This window comes from Dermacentor andersoni, chromosome 6 (assembly GCF_023375885.2).
Source record: "Dermacentor andersoni chromosome 6, qqDerAnde1_hic_scaffold, whole genome shotgun sequence".
NCBI classification, from domain to species: Eukaryota; Metazoa; Arthropoda; class Arachnida; order Ixodida; family Ixodidae; genus Dermacentor; species Dermacentor andersoni.
In genome coordinates this window covers 25,232,333-25,244,534 of record NC_092819.1, presented here as the reverse complement: position 1 = coordinate 25,244,534, position 12,202 = coordinate 25,232,333, and the positions used below count along the sequence as shown (strand labels likewise).

General features: G+C 44.5%; 2 protein-coding genes across 3 annotated transcripts in view; one reads left to right on the top strand and one right to left on the bottom strand.

Moving 5' to 3' along the window:
• Positions 1-12,202, top strand: part of RpL24 (ribosomal protein L24) — a 493,457-nt gene that overhangs the window by 208,895 nt on the left and 272,360 nt on the right. The gene's annotated exons all lie outside the window — the stretch shown is intronic.
• Positions 5,147-12,202, bottom strand: part of LOC126521694 (macoilin) — a 47,838-nt gene continuing 40,782 nt past the window's right edge. For both annotated transcript variants that reach the window (XM_050170428.2, XM_050170429.2), the window contains exons 11-12: positions 11,118-11,292; positions 5,147-7,939 (exon numbers count right to left, since the gene is read on the bottom strand). In XM_050170428.2, the coding sequence (XP_050026385.1) occupies positions 7,677-7,939; positions 11,118-11,292 (438 nt within the window). In that variant the 3' untranslated portion in view covers positions 5,147-7,676. The remainder of the gene's footprint in view (positions 7,940-11,117; positions 11,293-12,202) is intronic.

Genomic DNA, 12,202 nt, shown 5'->3' with positions numbered 1-12,202 from the left:
AATATCAGTGTGACAGTCAGGCAATTTCAAGCATTTTGCCAAGTATACAGAAAATTTTGTGTATCTTTGAATTTAAAAAAAAATGAACGTAATGAATGCAAGCCCACTTCTGGTGATGTAGACACTGAACATGTAGTACCAGGTCGACACCAGTTTACCATGCAGAACTCATTATATTAGGAAACGAAATGGTTTTCATACATTAGCCTGTCATTTATAACAAACTTCATTCTTTTTTAAAGTGGTATTCAGAGTTTAAGATGTTCCCACAACCAAATTATGCATTCTAATTGAAATCTTTGGAAGAAATTGGCAAGGAAAAAAAAAAAAATTAAGGAAGCCATTATTTCAGTCTATCACCTGGGAAGATATCACATTCAGTGCTCATCATTTGGCTAAGCCAGTGGAAATGGATGTGACAAAAGAATTGGGACAGCCCCAATCAAAATTATTTTTGCTTTGTGTACGGAATGCCCATCACTCTTACTAGGCATTGTGCTTCATACAAGAATGAGCGCCCCACGAAAGTAATCAGTCTAGAATTCCACTGTGCTGCAAACATTTCTAGTATGCTTTTTGTTGCAGGCAGTCCTTGTAGAGCTACTCAACTGCACAGGTATATGGCCTCTGATAGTGAAGGGGACACAAGGGCCTGTACAAAAATAATTGATGGAAATGTTGAAGTAAATGAGGGCAACCTTTATGCTCATAGACACTGCAAATCTAGAAATCAACTGTATTAGGTGCTCAAAGTGAGGGCAAAAAACATGCATAATATCACTTAACATCTTAGCATCGTCTTTAGATAGTGGTTTACCAACAGACTGCATCTTTCTAGACTTTGCTAAGGCTTTTGATAAAGAGTTGCATCAATTACTCCTGCTTAAAATATTGACCCTAATCTTTTAAAATGGATTGAATGTTTCTTGACTAATCGCTCTTTGTTTTATCAGCTAATGACTCGTTATCAGCACCATGTGCCGTAACATCTGGCGTTCCCCAAGGTTCTGTTTTGGGTGTCTTACTGTTCCCAATTTATATTAATGACCTTCCGATTGGAATTAACGCTTGCTCTTGAGCTTTTTGCCAATGACTGTGCTCTTTTCCATGCAATAAATGACCCTAATGATAGTTGCACCCTTCAGTGTGATCTTGAGAACCCATTTACTTGGTGCGAGCGACGGTGTATGGTTCTTAGCCCGTCTTAAGTGTAAAGTTATGTCCATCTCAGGCCAATCTAATCCATCCAAAACGTTCAATTACAAGATTAATGGTGTTTCACTAGAGTGTGTCCCGTCTTATAAATGTCTTGGTGTTCACATTAATAACAACCTATCCTGGTGCATGTACATAGAATATGTCACTAACAGTGCAAACCGTGCCCTTGGCTATATGCGCAGAAACTTCTCTCGGGCTCCATCCCATCTGAAGTTGCTTTTGTATCAAACACTAATACAGCCTAAGCTAGAATGTGCATCATCCATATGGGAGCCCATACAACTCGCTTCAATTGAAGCTATAGAATCTGTTCAGAATCGCTCAGCTCCCTTAATCCTTTCGAATTATTCTTGCACAGCTAGTGTTTAATGAAATCGAAACTTGGTCGAACTAATCTTGCAGTTTGTAAAAAAATTGCACACCGAAGTCTTTTCCACAGCATTCCCTTTCATGACAAGACACTAAAACTGGAATTTTTTTCTTCAATCCCATCATACATATCGTCACATGTTGATTATCTGCGTAAAGTTACCATCCCTAGCTGCAAAACGAATGTGCTTTTTAATTCTTACCGAAGACTAGCGCAGAGTGGAACCACCTTCCACCCCTTAGTGCCTGCATTGCAGACGCGCCATCCTTCAAAACGGCCATCACCAAGCATATCATCGAACACGCATCTGCATCACAATTTTTGCTTGTATTTTTTATGTATAATCTTTTTGTTTTTCCCCCACCCCCTCTCCAACGCCCCTGTTGGCCCCGAAGGTATTGTAATAGATAAGATACCTAACTTGCATATTGGACTAGTCTGCTTTGCGTGTTTGTGCTTGGTATTGGGAATAGGCTTGCTGTCAAATATAAACCTGCAATGCATTGACCATACAGCCATCAACATAAGGTTCCATAAAGCTTAACATTTAAACTTAATAAAATGAGTTCATTTAAACCTGGGGACTCCCAGAGTGGTGAAGTTTGTGCACACATTTCAGAGTTTGCAACATGAACATATCACGCAGAAAGTTGTGAGCACGGCAAAGAAGAATAAGTGGCAGCACTATTTATCTGAACTTTATTTCTCTAATATTGCAATTTTTATAATTCTGTGTTTAAATGCATTTCAATTCTACCGTGGAGGGTGCCTACAATTATTTGAGAAAGCATGCAAGCAGGTGAACAAGATGGCAGTCTCCATGGTAAGAGAATGCTGTTGTCACAGTAAACAAGTTCAAAGCCATTTTTTTTTACCCCATAGCTCCATGAAGCCTGCCGAGTGCAACACAGATTTAGTACTCTGTCATTGCTACCTGCCATGCAATAATGTACTTGCCTGGTGTGTGGTATGTTGCAGCCTTTTACACCATGGAACCTTTTCTCGTCAGTTAGCCAGGAAAAACAAGATGAAACAGATGCAAAATTGTGTTGGCAAACTGTTGCCCCCAGTTCCTGCTCAAACTGCAAGTGCCATGTACATAAGTGTTGCACCAACTTAAGCACAATGCTTCATACTTGCTACACTTAACTGGCTTCACTTAAGTTAGCCAATAATTATCTGAAATTTAATACAGGCACTGACTTTCCGTGACACACTGTATAATGCCAAGAGCCTAATACCAATGAGATCAAAGGCAGTGGACCTGCCCTGTTGCTTTTGAAAAAGTGTACTTGCAGCTGCAGCGAGTTATCTACCAGGCTAAATATTTCGTATGACATAGAGCACACAAGAATAGTTTTCCTTGAGTCCTTCAAGAGCTTGCCAACATTTGAGAGTGCAACGCCTGTATCTGTTATCAATTGGAATAATGACGCTGACATGAACCCTCTTCCATGTACTTATTATATGCCAGGTTGCTACAGTGCTCGTACATGTCTTCTGTCAATACTGGTGCCAAAGCTTTTCCATCTATCTGTGCAAGAATGAACCAGGCCGAAGAACGCTTTCAGCTTTCACGCATCAAATACAATGACCAATCTCTGCCTTTCATGTAGGTGATAAGTAAGGTGACAGACATTAAATAGTCAAGCTTTACTTAGTAAAGATGGCAACAATGATCTCGGTTCACGGCTATGGGTACAGTATGGTCAAGCACCAAGAGAGATCAACTTTACTAGCAGACGGCTTTTGAAGTTGGTTAAATGTTCAAATAAGCATTTCATGTTTGACTGCATAAGCTTTATACTCGCAACCTAGGAATTGAGTACAGCTCTGTCCATAAAACAACACTCCACCTGCTCTCTGGAACTCTACACTCATCCCGAAGAGACGCTGATATAGAAAGTTCGCCTCTGCCAGAGCAAATGTAACTGGCTGTCGCATTGATACAGATTCTTTTACGTGCAAGTGTACGTACCTCGCCTGTGAAGTTGGTAATAGTATGTTTGTCCCCGAGAGGGAAACGAGTGCCGAAGGAGGAACGTGCCTGGAGGTGGAGAAGAGAAATGTGTACCGGGGTACGAGACGTTGCACTGTCAAGATCAATATAGCGTCCACGACCGCGTTCATGCCCTTTCTGCTCGTGCTTCAATGCTGCGGTGCTCGCTGTGCATGTTCGCGGCGTGTCTTCTCTGCATGTGTAGCAATATGTGCTTGCCCTGTGACACACCAGGCATTGCACCATCGAGATCAATGTAGCGTCCGCAACCATGCTCACGCCCTTTCCGTCTGTGCTTCGACGCCACGGCGCTCGCTGTGCATGTGAAGCAATGTGCGCTTTCCCTGTGGCACACCAAGGGTTGCACCGTCGAGATCAATGCAGCATCTGCGACCGCATTCGTGCCCTTTCTGCTTGTGCTTCAACATCACAATGCTCGTGCACGTTCGCAGCGTCTCTTCTTTGCTTGCGTATCAATATGCCCTCGGCAAAGCAACGCTACCTAGAGAAAAACCTAGGCGACATTGAGTGAAGCGGGGAAGGAGAAAGGGGGCAAAGTGTCTCGGAGGAGGAGAGTAGGCAGAGCTGCGCTGGGTTGAGCTGCTCTGGCAGTTGCTACGGGTACTGCGTGCGCTATGGATGTACTCAGTTCGTCTCGGTCATCGAGAGGCCGAGTGAGAAGGACGGAGCAGCAACGCAAGCGGTGGCAGGCCAAGCACGAGTTGACCGTCGTCGCCAAGTGCTGGGCATGAGCTAAACAAGTCTCCTGGGCCTGGCGTGCCCAGGAGACCCCCGAGGAGCATGCTAGGTGGCTTGTCGCAATGCGAACATTCTATGCACAATGCACGAAAAGGGAACAGCACCCATACGCTTGCGGGTAAAACGTGTTCACAAAGTGAAACGTCACTGTGATTTTCGGCAGTGATGGATTTTCAGTTGCATATTAAGGTTGTTAACAACGATGTAGAGCATGGTTTATTCTACACCGAAATATGCACTTCACATCGATGATCTGCAACGGTCCAATCACTCCAGAAAGAGACATGGCCCTTACATTGGGTTCAAGACCTTAACTTGAGCTGGGCATAATTGTGAAGCGAGTGCATATATATTTGCGGTAATCAGTTATTACAGAATTTTTCAGTATTGTAATATTGTTACAAGTAGACGAGTTGCATACTTAACACAGTATAAAAAGCGGACAACCATGAAGATGGTTATGTTTAGAAGACGTCTAAGACTTTTTGCCTTGTCTAAGGTGTCACCTTCACTGCCAGTGCTCTAGCTGCAAGTGCCGACCAAGGCTATGTCGGTGCACTGCACAGGTGTGTAAAAAAAGTGCCAGTGCCGCTAACCACAAGACATTTGCTGCAAAGCGTGGCCACTGTATGCTTCCCAGAGGGAAGGATTCACTCGTGCATGTATTCCCTTGACTAGTGTACAGCACTGTACGTTTAGGCTCCACTGCAGCAAGTGCACAGGGTAGCCGATGGCCAGCGTCGTACCTTGGCCTGTCCTCCTTCACCATGGTATAGAGAGAGAAATGAGACAGCTGCACAGCCGAGGAAGCCACATTTTATTCCTCCTTGAAAGTTTTTTCTCTTTCATTTACTCTAGGGCGCATCACATAAACCACAGACAGATGTCATCGTTGACTGGAAACCCACTGCTTGCTCTCCGTAAGTAGATGCAAGGGACATGGGCAGGAAGGGGTTGGGTGGGGGGGGGGGGTGAAGTTCGAAACACAGTGTTGACAACGCCAGCTGCAGTGCACACTGCAACCCGTGCAAAGAAAAAAACAAAACAAAACAAAAAACAATAAAGCTCAGCACTCAATGGACATTTTACTTCCTGGAGCTTTACAAGGTAGTTCCTTGAAACGAGACCACTGCTATAGCCTTTATATTAAGATGGACCAAGCTATCGTGACCGCGTTCTTTATTTATACATGCCACATTTCTTTGGAAGGAGTTCTAACACCTGGCAGTACTTCATAAACCCTGTATTCAGCAAGCTGTATGCTGGAATGTTCAGAGAACCTTTTATGTCCCTGTCCCATACAGCAGTACACAGTATCTATAGAAAAAAGGGGAAAAAAGTATATATATGTACAGCCAAAAAAACTTGCAGAACCCACTGATTTGATGAAAGCATTTCTCCAATGCATTAAATAAAAATGCCTGACGTTCTAGCATACCACCAGATTCTTGGTTTTCTTCACACGCTGGCCTGATAGCCCATTGAGGCTGAGCTGCCCAAATTGAGTTCTTCATTTCTTCTTGAAGAACAAAAGAAAATGTGACCTCTCGAAATGGTGGAGGGCAAGACTAGACAAAAAGGGGGGCATGAGGGGGTATTTGTGGATGGCAAGGGCGGGGAAGGGGACTTGGGCAGGGAGCCAAAGGGCAGGGAAAAGGTGCATTTGAAACAGGCGCATATTGTACATGAATGTGATGGTATGCATGTGAGATGACAATGAGATCATGACCTGATCATAAACTTAAAATAGCAATGAATGTGAAAGAAGAGCAAACTGCCAAAAGACAAGCTTGAAATAATAAAAAGTAATGTCACTGGGACCCTTTCTTTCTTCAGTGTTGTGTCCAATAACAAGCAGTAGTACTGAAAAAGAAAAGGGGGAAAAAAAAAAGATGGGCTCAATATTCAAGCCACAACAGTACAGCATAAAAAATAAATTAGGGCAAGAATAGAAAATAAATGCAAACTGCAAGTGTGCGACAGGCTTTGTCTTGGCACAAGTAGTTTCTTTTTTTTCCTCACTGTGTGCGAAGGAACTCTAGGTTCTTGCCCCAGTGCACGCTTCCTGTCCTATCAGCGACATCTTATCAGATGGCTGGCCGTCCTTGTCAAGTGCTCTTTTTTCTCAATGGCACTCATGTATGATGAGAACACAAAAAAATAAGTTACCCCTTTTGTACAACCATCAGGCAGATGTGTGAACAAGCTAAAATGTGCGTACAAAAAGAACAAAGGAACAAGAAAAAAGAAGACTGCATTTTCTCTTTAGAGCCCAGGGGAGACGGGAAAAGGAGATAATGAGGATGCAAAGAAAAAGAAGAAGGAACAGGCAAAGCGTCCATTCCAAAAAAGACATGGACATTACATGAGCCACACATAGCAGCAGTGCTTGCAAAGCTGGGGAGAGGGGGCACACAGGAGAGGCTTTCACACCGATGTGTTATAAAGACGCCAGAAAGCATTGTGCAGCTTTTTGCAGTAGATCGAAATAAGCATGCGCTTCCCCGTAGCAAAGAAAGGGCATGAATGACAAGCATAATGACATTCACTTCCGAAGCAGCAGACAAAAGAACAGAGAAGGCAGGGACGAGAGAATCTGAACAATCTGAATGTGCGAGTGGCTGGCCAGGGGTTGGTGATAATTGAGAAATTAGCCCCAGAAGCAAATGCAATAACTATGATAATGATGGCCAATCTTATCGAAACCCACAAAGCACAGGTGGAGGGGCACGGAATTCACACTCGCCGTGTAGGCTCTCGAGATGTACACACTTGCACACAACACAGGCGTGAAAAAGGTGGGCAGAAAAAAGGTGAGAAGGAAAGGGGAAGGGGGATGCACAGTGAAATGGATGCAGCGATAGTCCGTGACAAACATCCTCCGTCTCCATGCGCAAAAAAATAAAACAAATAAAACGGCACGTGTGTTTGCTCACCTTGGCTCCCACAACTATAGGAGGCCACAGCTACGAAGACGACACAGTTATAATTATTAACCACCCGAGACAGAAGAGGGCAGGCACCAGCAGTTGTTCTTTACTTGTATTTTTTTATATGTATATATATATCTCTCTTTTTATACTGCGATGCCTCGGCGGCCATCAGCAGTGATAGTGCCAGATGGTAGTGCCTCATCATATGCTCTTCGCTTTCGGGCCATTAATAATGATAAATGTTGCATTCGTGTATGTCAACAAATGTTTTTTTTTAACGATTTCCAGCCACCTTAGGGGGGAAAGTACAACAAACCATTCAAGGTGGGGAGAAGAGAAAGCGGTGGCATGTCGGAGTGTGTGTGTGTGTGTGTTGGTTGAGTGAGGCGAAAAGTGCTCAGTGGTCGGAAGGAACCATCTTGGGCGTGTAGACGGAGGCGTTTGGGTCCAGGTTGGACTTTGGGATTTTCTTCTCCTCGGTGGCGGGGCAAGGTGCCGTGATGAACTTGGGGCTGTACAGGAGGGACGACACCAGCTCTGAGTCTAGCGGCACGGATGCGGGTGACACCGGGTAGGTGCTGGTGGCAGGCATCACCGCCATCACCTCAGCTATCTTGGTCTTCAGGTCCTCGACCTCCTTCTCCTTGTGCGTCAGCATTGCTGCACACACACACACAACGTGAGAGGCTAAGCTGCTGCTTCACAGGCTCGGCAATTGCATCATGTGCCGAGGATCACATCTGAGTCACTAGCAAACCACGGCGCGATGAACCACTTAAGATGACAGCTTTCAAAATTTGTCATTGAAACTGTAAACCTTACTCAATGCCAGTGGCATTATGCAAGTAGCGTTGCAAACAACATAATATGACAGCTTTCAAGGTTAGTCTTTCAAAGTTGATAATAAAGTGGAGGCACATATACCAGAGCAAAGAACACTGTTATGACAAAAGATTCATAATCTTTTCAGGGTGAACTTTTCTCAATTCAAAAGATGTTTTAAAAGAAACTATTATTTCTGAATACAAAGAAACACTTGTATGTGACCAACCCTGTCCACAAGGCTTAATGAATACTATTACCATTAGGTCTATTGGGAAAAAAAACAAACATTTATAACGATAGGTTATGCACCGCGTAGTGGATATAACGATCAATATTTTGCCGTCTGGACGGCGTTTTCCGTGCCAAACAATCATAACATTTGCATTGCTTAGGACAATTAGATCCTCTAATTTGTCCGCTCTTTGCGGGTTTTTGCTGATTGGTTTAGGTTGCACGACATAGTGTCAATTCTCGGTTGCCCTAGCCTCTTGTTTCCCGCATCTTACGCATGCACGCGTGAGTAAGGTGCCTGGTGCAGTCTTGTGCGGACGCGATCCTCTCGCCTTGGGCGATCGGAACGCACGTGATCTGCGCCCGGCCGGCTGAACAAGGAGCTTTGTGCTGGCCACAGGGGTGCATGTCTCAGTAAGGTGCCTGGTGTAGTCTTGTGTGGACGCGATCCTCTCGGTAAGCGCGGCGACTATCTTATATTCCCTTTTAAAATTTGCAATAATTAGAAGCATTTTGATTGGAAACCATACTTAGTTCAAGGGAATTTTCCATGTCTCAATAATTTCTCTTGTCGTATTCGAGTGCTGTCCGCCATGTTATCTGTTGTCAACGTAACTTTTTCTCATATCTCTAAATTTATTAAGGCAGTCTTTCGCGTGCGCACCATCGCCACGCACGTGCTTTAGAACCACGACACTGCCATTACGTTTGAGTCGTCAAGGTCGCCTGCTTTGTGCGAATCTCAGCGCGGTAGTGCGACTGAACTTTCTGAATAGCCACCCGGCAACACGAGTGTTCGGACGACAAGAGACAAGCAGACACAACGAGCGGATCATACGACACTCGGGGCCTCTTGGTAAGCGCTGAAAAACTTTTCCCTTTTCATTTTTACGCAGAAGTGTTAGGCGCTGTTCAAATTTAGCAAAAATGTATCGTGTACCTAGGCGTTCATTTTTGTTTGTTTGTTTTTCTTTAATAAGTGGATATACATGCTTACACAAGGATTATGCAATGTAGCATGCTTTCTGCGCTTCAAAGCCATCGGTTAGGATTACAAAGGTGGGCAGTGGCCATTGCTGACAGTGGCAAATTGTTTCAGTGAAAATAACGGCGCTGAACAGCAAGCAGCCTGGCAGCGAACGTCTGAAGCAGCTAGGCCTAGCGTTCCTGTGATGGTGGCTGCCAACAAATTGGCAGGCAAGAGTGCTGGTTCGAGGTTGTGATACAACCAAATGGTAGTAGCTTTGATTAATGCTATTTCGGGCCAGAAGTCACAGTGAAAAAGTCGGGAAAATCAGACAGCGAAAAGTTTTGCGTCCAAAATTTCGGATGTTCTTATACATTGACTCTATGCGATACGTGGTGGATCCGCAAAGGCGTCCGAATTGTCGGGCATGTCCAACAAATCGGTCGTGAACTGTAGTTACACTTAAAATGCATTCGTTACAGTACGCATTTCTATTCATGCCAACGGTACAAAAGCAAAACTAGACCCCACAGTGGCAACAAGATAATGAAGCACTGGACGTGAGGGAAGAACAGTGAGGGAAATTTACATCTTACAGTGCGCTGCTCGATATTAGGACTCCACCAGCACGACCGTGTGCCAAAATGATAAAGAATAACTAGATTTTGGTTTTAATATGTAGCTGGCATGGTCGCCAGCTCCTCTCCTCCTAGAAACCGAAACTAACGAAGTCTGGTCAATCAAGTAGTCACCGAATGCACCCAAACTGCAGGACAAGCCAAGCTAAGTGTTGAAAGATGGCATTGGCTGAATTTGCTGTTTGTCATGCGAGTTCCGCACATCCAGCGTTTTTTGTTTGCATGTTAAATAGCGACACGATTCTGGGCGACTTGTTCAAGCAGTTTCAAGTGGGGCCAAATCCACCCTTATGTCGGCATCGACATGGGTGGTGATTACACGAGGGAAGTGCAGAACAATGACTACTGCAAGAAACCCACAATCATTTGGCTATAGCAACCCGGGTCGATGTTGGTTGTGTTGCCTGGGGATGAAGATTTGGTATATGCATTGACAGATATGCTTTTGTCTATCCGTAGCAACAGCATGACAATGGTCAAAATACAGACTGACCAGGTCACAGGCAAGCACATGTGCATGCAGCAACGTGTTGACAAACTTTGGCAGCAGAATCGCTGTTGAAGGGCGACAGTGATCCTGGCATTCTGATAAGACAGCATGCTTGGTAGCGTGTCAGGAAAGTCGTCGCTAGTAGACACAGATGCATCTGGCACTAGTCACACGAAATCTTGCGAAAGAGTTGATATCCCCGAAAGTGATGATTCAAGAATACGACATCTTTTTCGGACACTTTCAAAAATTGGTCACTAATTCACTGCTCACATCCAGTATTTCAGACTTATGTGGTCCCTGCGAGTCTGTATTTTCAGTCGGCAACTGTAAATTCCTTGGGGGCTGAGCCGTATATGATGTTTGTTTTAATACTTAACAGCACGTTCATGTGATTTTAACAGCATGTTTGCACAATACGTTTCACGGGTATTACAACTTTTTTCTGTGGAAAACATATTAGAGGATTTCTAGAGTAATAAATTTAACTATAAGCATTTATTGGCTTCAACACTAGCACATCTAGGATTTTACGGTTAGGTCTGCAACCACACTCAGAAAGCTTTCCAGATGAAACTGAGTAAACAACCAGTAAACGTGTGGCATACTGCTTCTGGTTAATCTGTCTCGTGGAGGTTGTTCAGCAAAGAGCAATCACAGCTGCCAAAGGCTAAGGAGGGCACATACCTTGGCAAATCTCTTGCTGCCGCTTTGCCTCGCCAAGTGCCGAGAAGAGATCCATCTTTAACCTCGTCTCTGCGCTGAGTGAGTTCTCCAGGTGTGCGTTTTTGTCTTGCATGGCTGACAGTGCAGACATGAGGATCTCCGTGTCCCCAATAGAGTCTTTGTACTGCCGCAGAGACTGCGCACACAAGAGAAGCAAATCCATGCACTTTCACCGAAGAGACTGTTTTGCTGATATTAGAATGTGAATGCTAAAAAACAAGAGAAAGCCTTAGGTCAGGCCAAACTTCAGTGTAACACAAGCCCTAACTTTACAAGTTTGTCATTTACATTATGAAGTCATAGGTGGTTTGGTGCTTCTTGTGTGCTTGTTCAAAGCTGCTGCAAAGAGCAAATGTTGCACCGTGGGTGTAAGAAGCCTAACGGGACATGCAACTACCTAAATTTGACTCTCATTACAACGGAACCTAATAATCCGACAAAAAACGTCCATTTTATTTGAAGTCTGTAATATCCGAGACACCTCATTTCCTAAATTTTCGTCGCGATGTATATCAACTTTATTGCAAAGAGTGAGTGACAAACATCCAAAGTAAAAAACAAACAAAAAAAGTCACAGTTTCTCCCGAAAGGCAAAGCATCAACTGCGGTAGCAAATTAAGCAAGATAAGCGCAGCAGCAGCAGCGAGTGAATTGACCTTCATGCTGTCTCTCGCTTCAACGCAAACTAAATGTCGAAAGCACAGCACATATGAAGCTACCAGCACTCGGCGCACTTTGTCCACATCGCAGGTCACTTTGAACATGAGGCCTGTGCAGGTGCGCTTTGTCCACATCGCAGATCGCTTTCAAGGTAAAGATGCTCCTGCTGGCACTCATTTTGTCCTCATCGCACATTGTTTTTAAGATATGGTGCTCATGAGGCTGCGGCATTAACAGCAGCCACTGGAGTAGAACCCCCATTACTCTTCCCCTCACCTACCCCCGTGCATCACGCGTGAAAGACTGCATGCTTCCGCCCCGCTTTCCTCCCTCGCTCGTGCGGAACATGTTGAGCCGCGATCGTCGGCTGACCCTCGCAAGTTAGT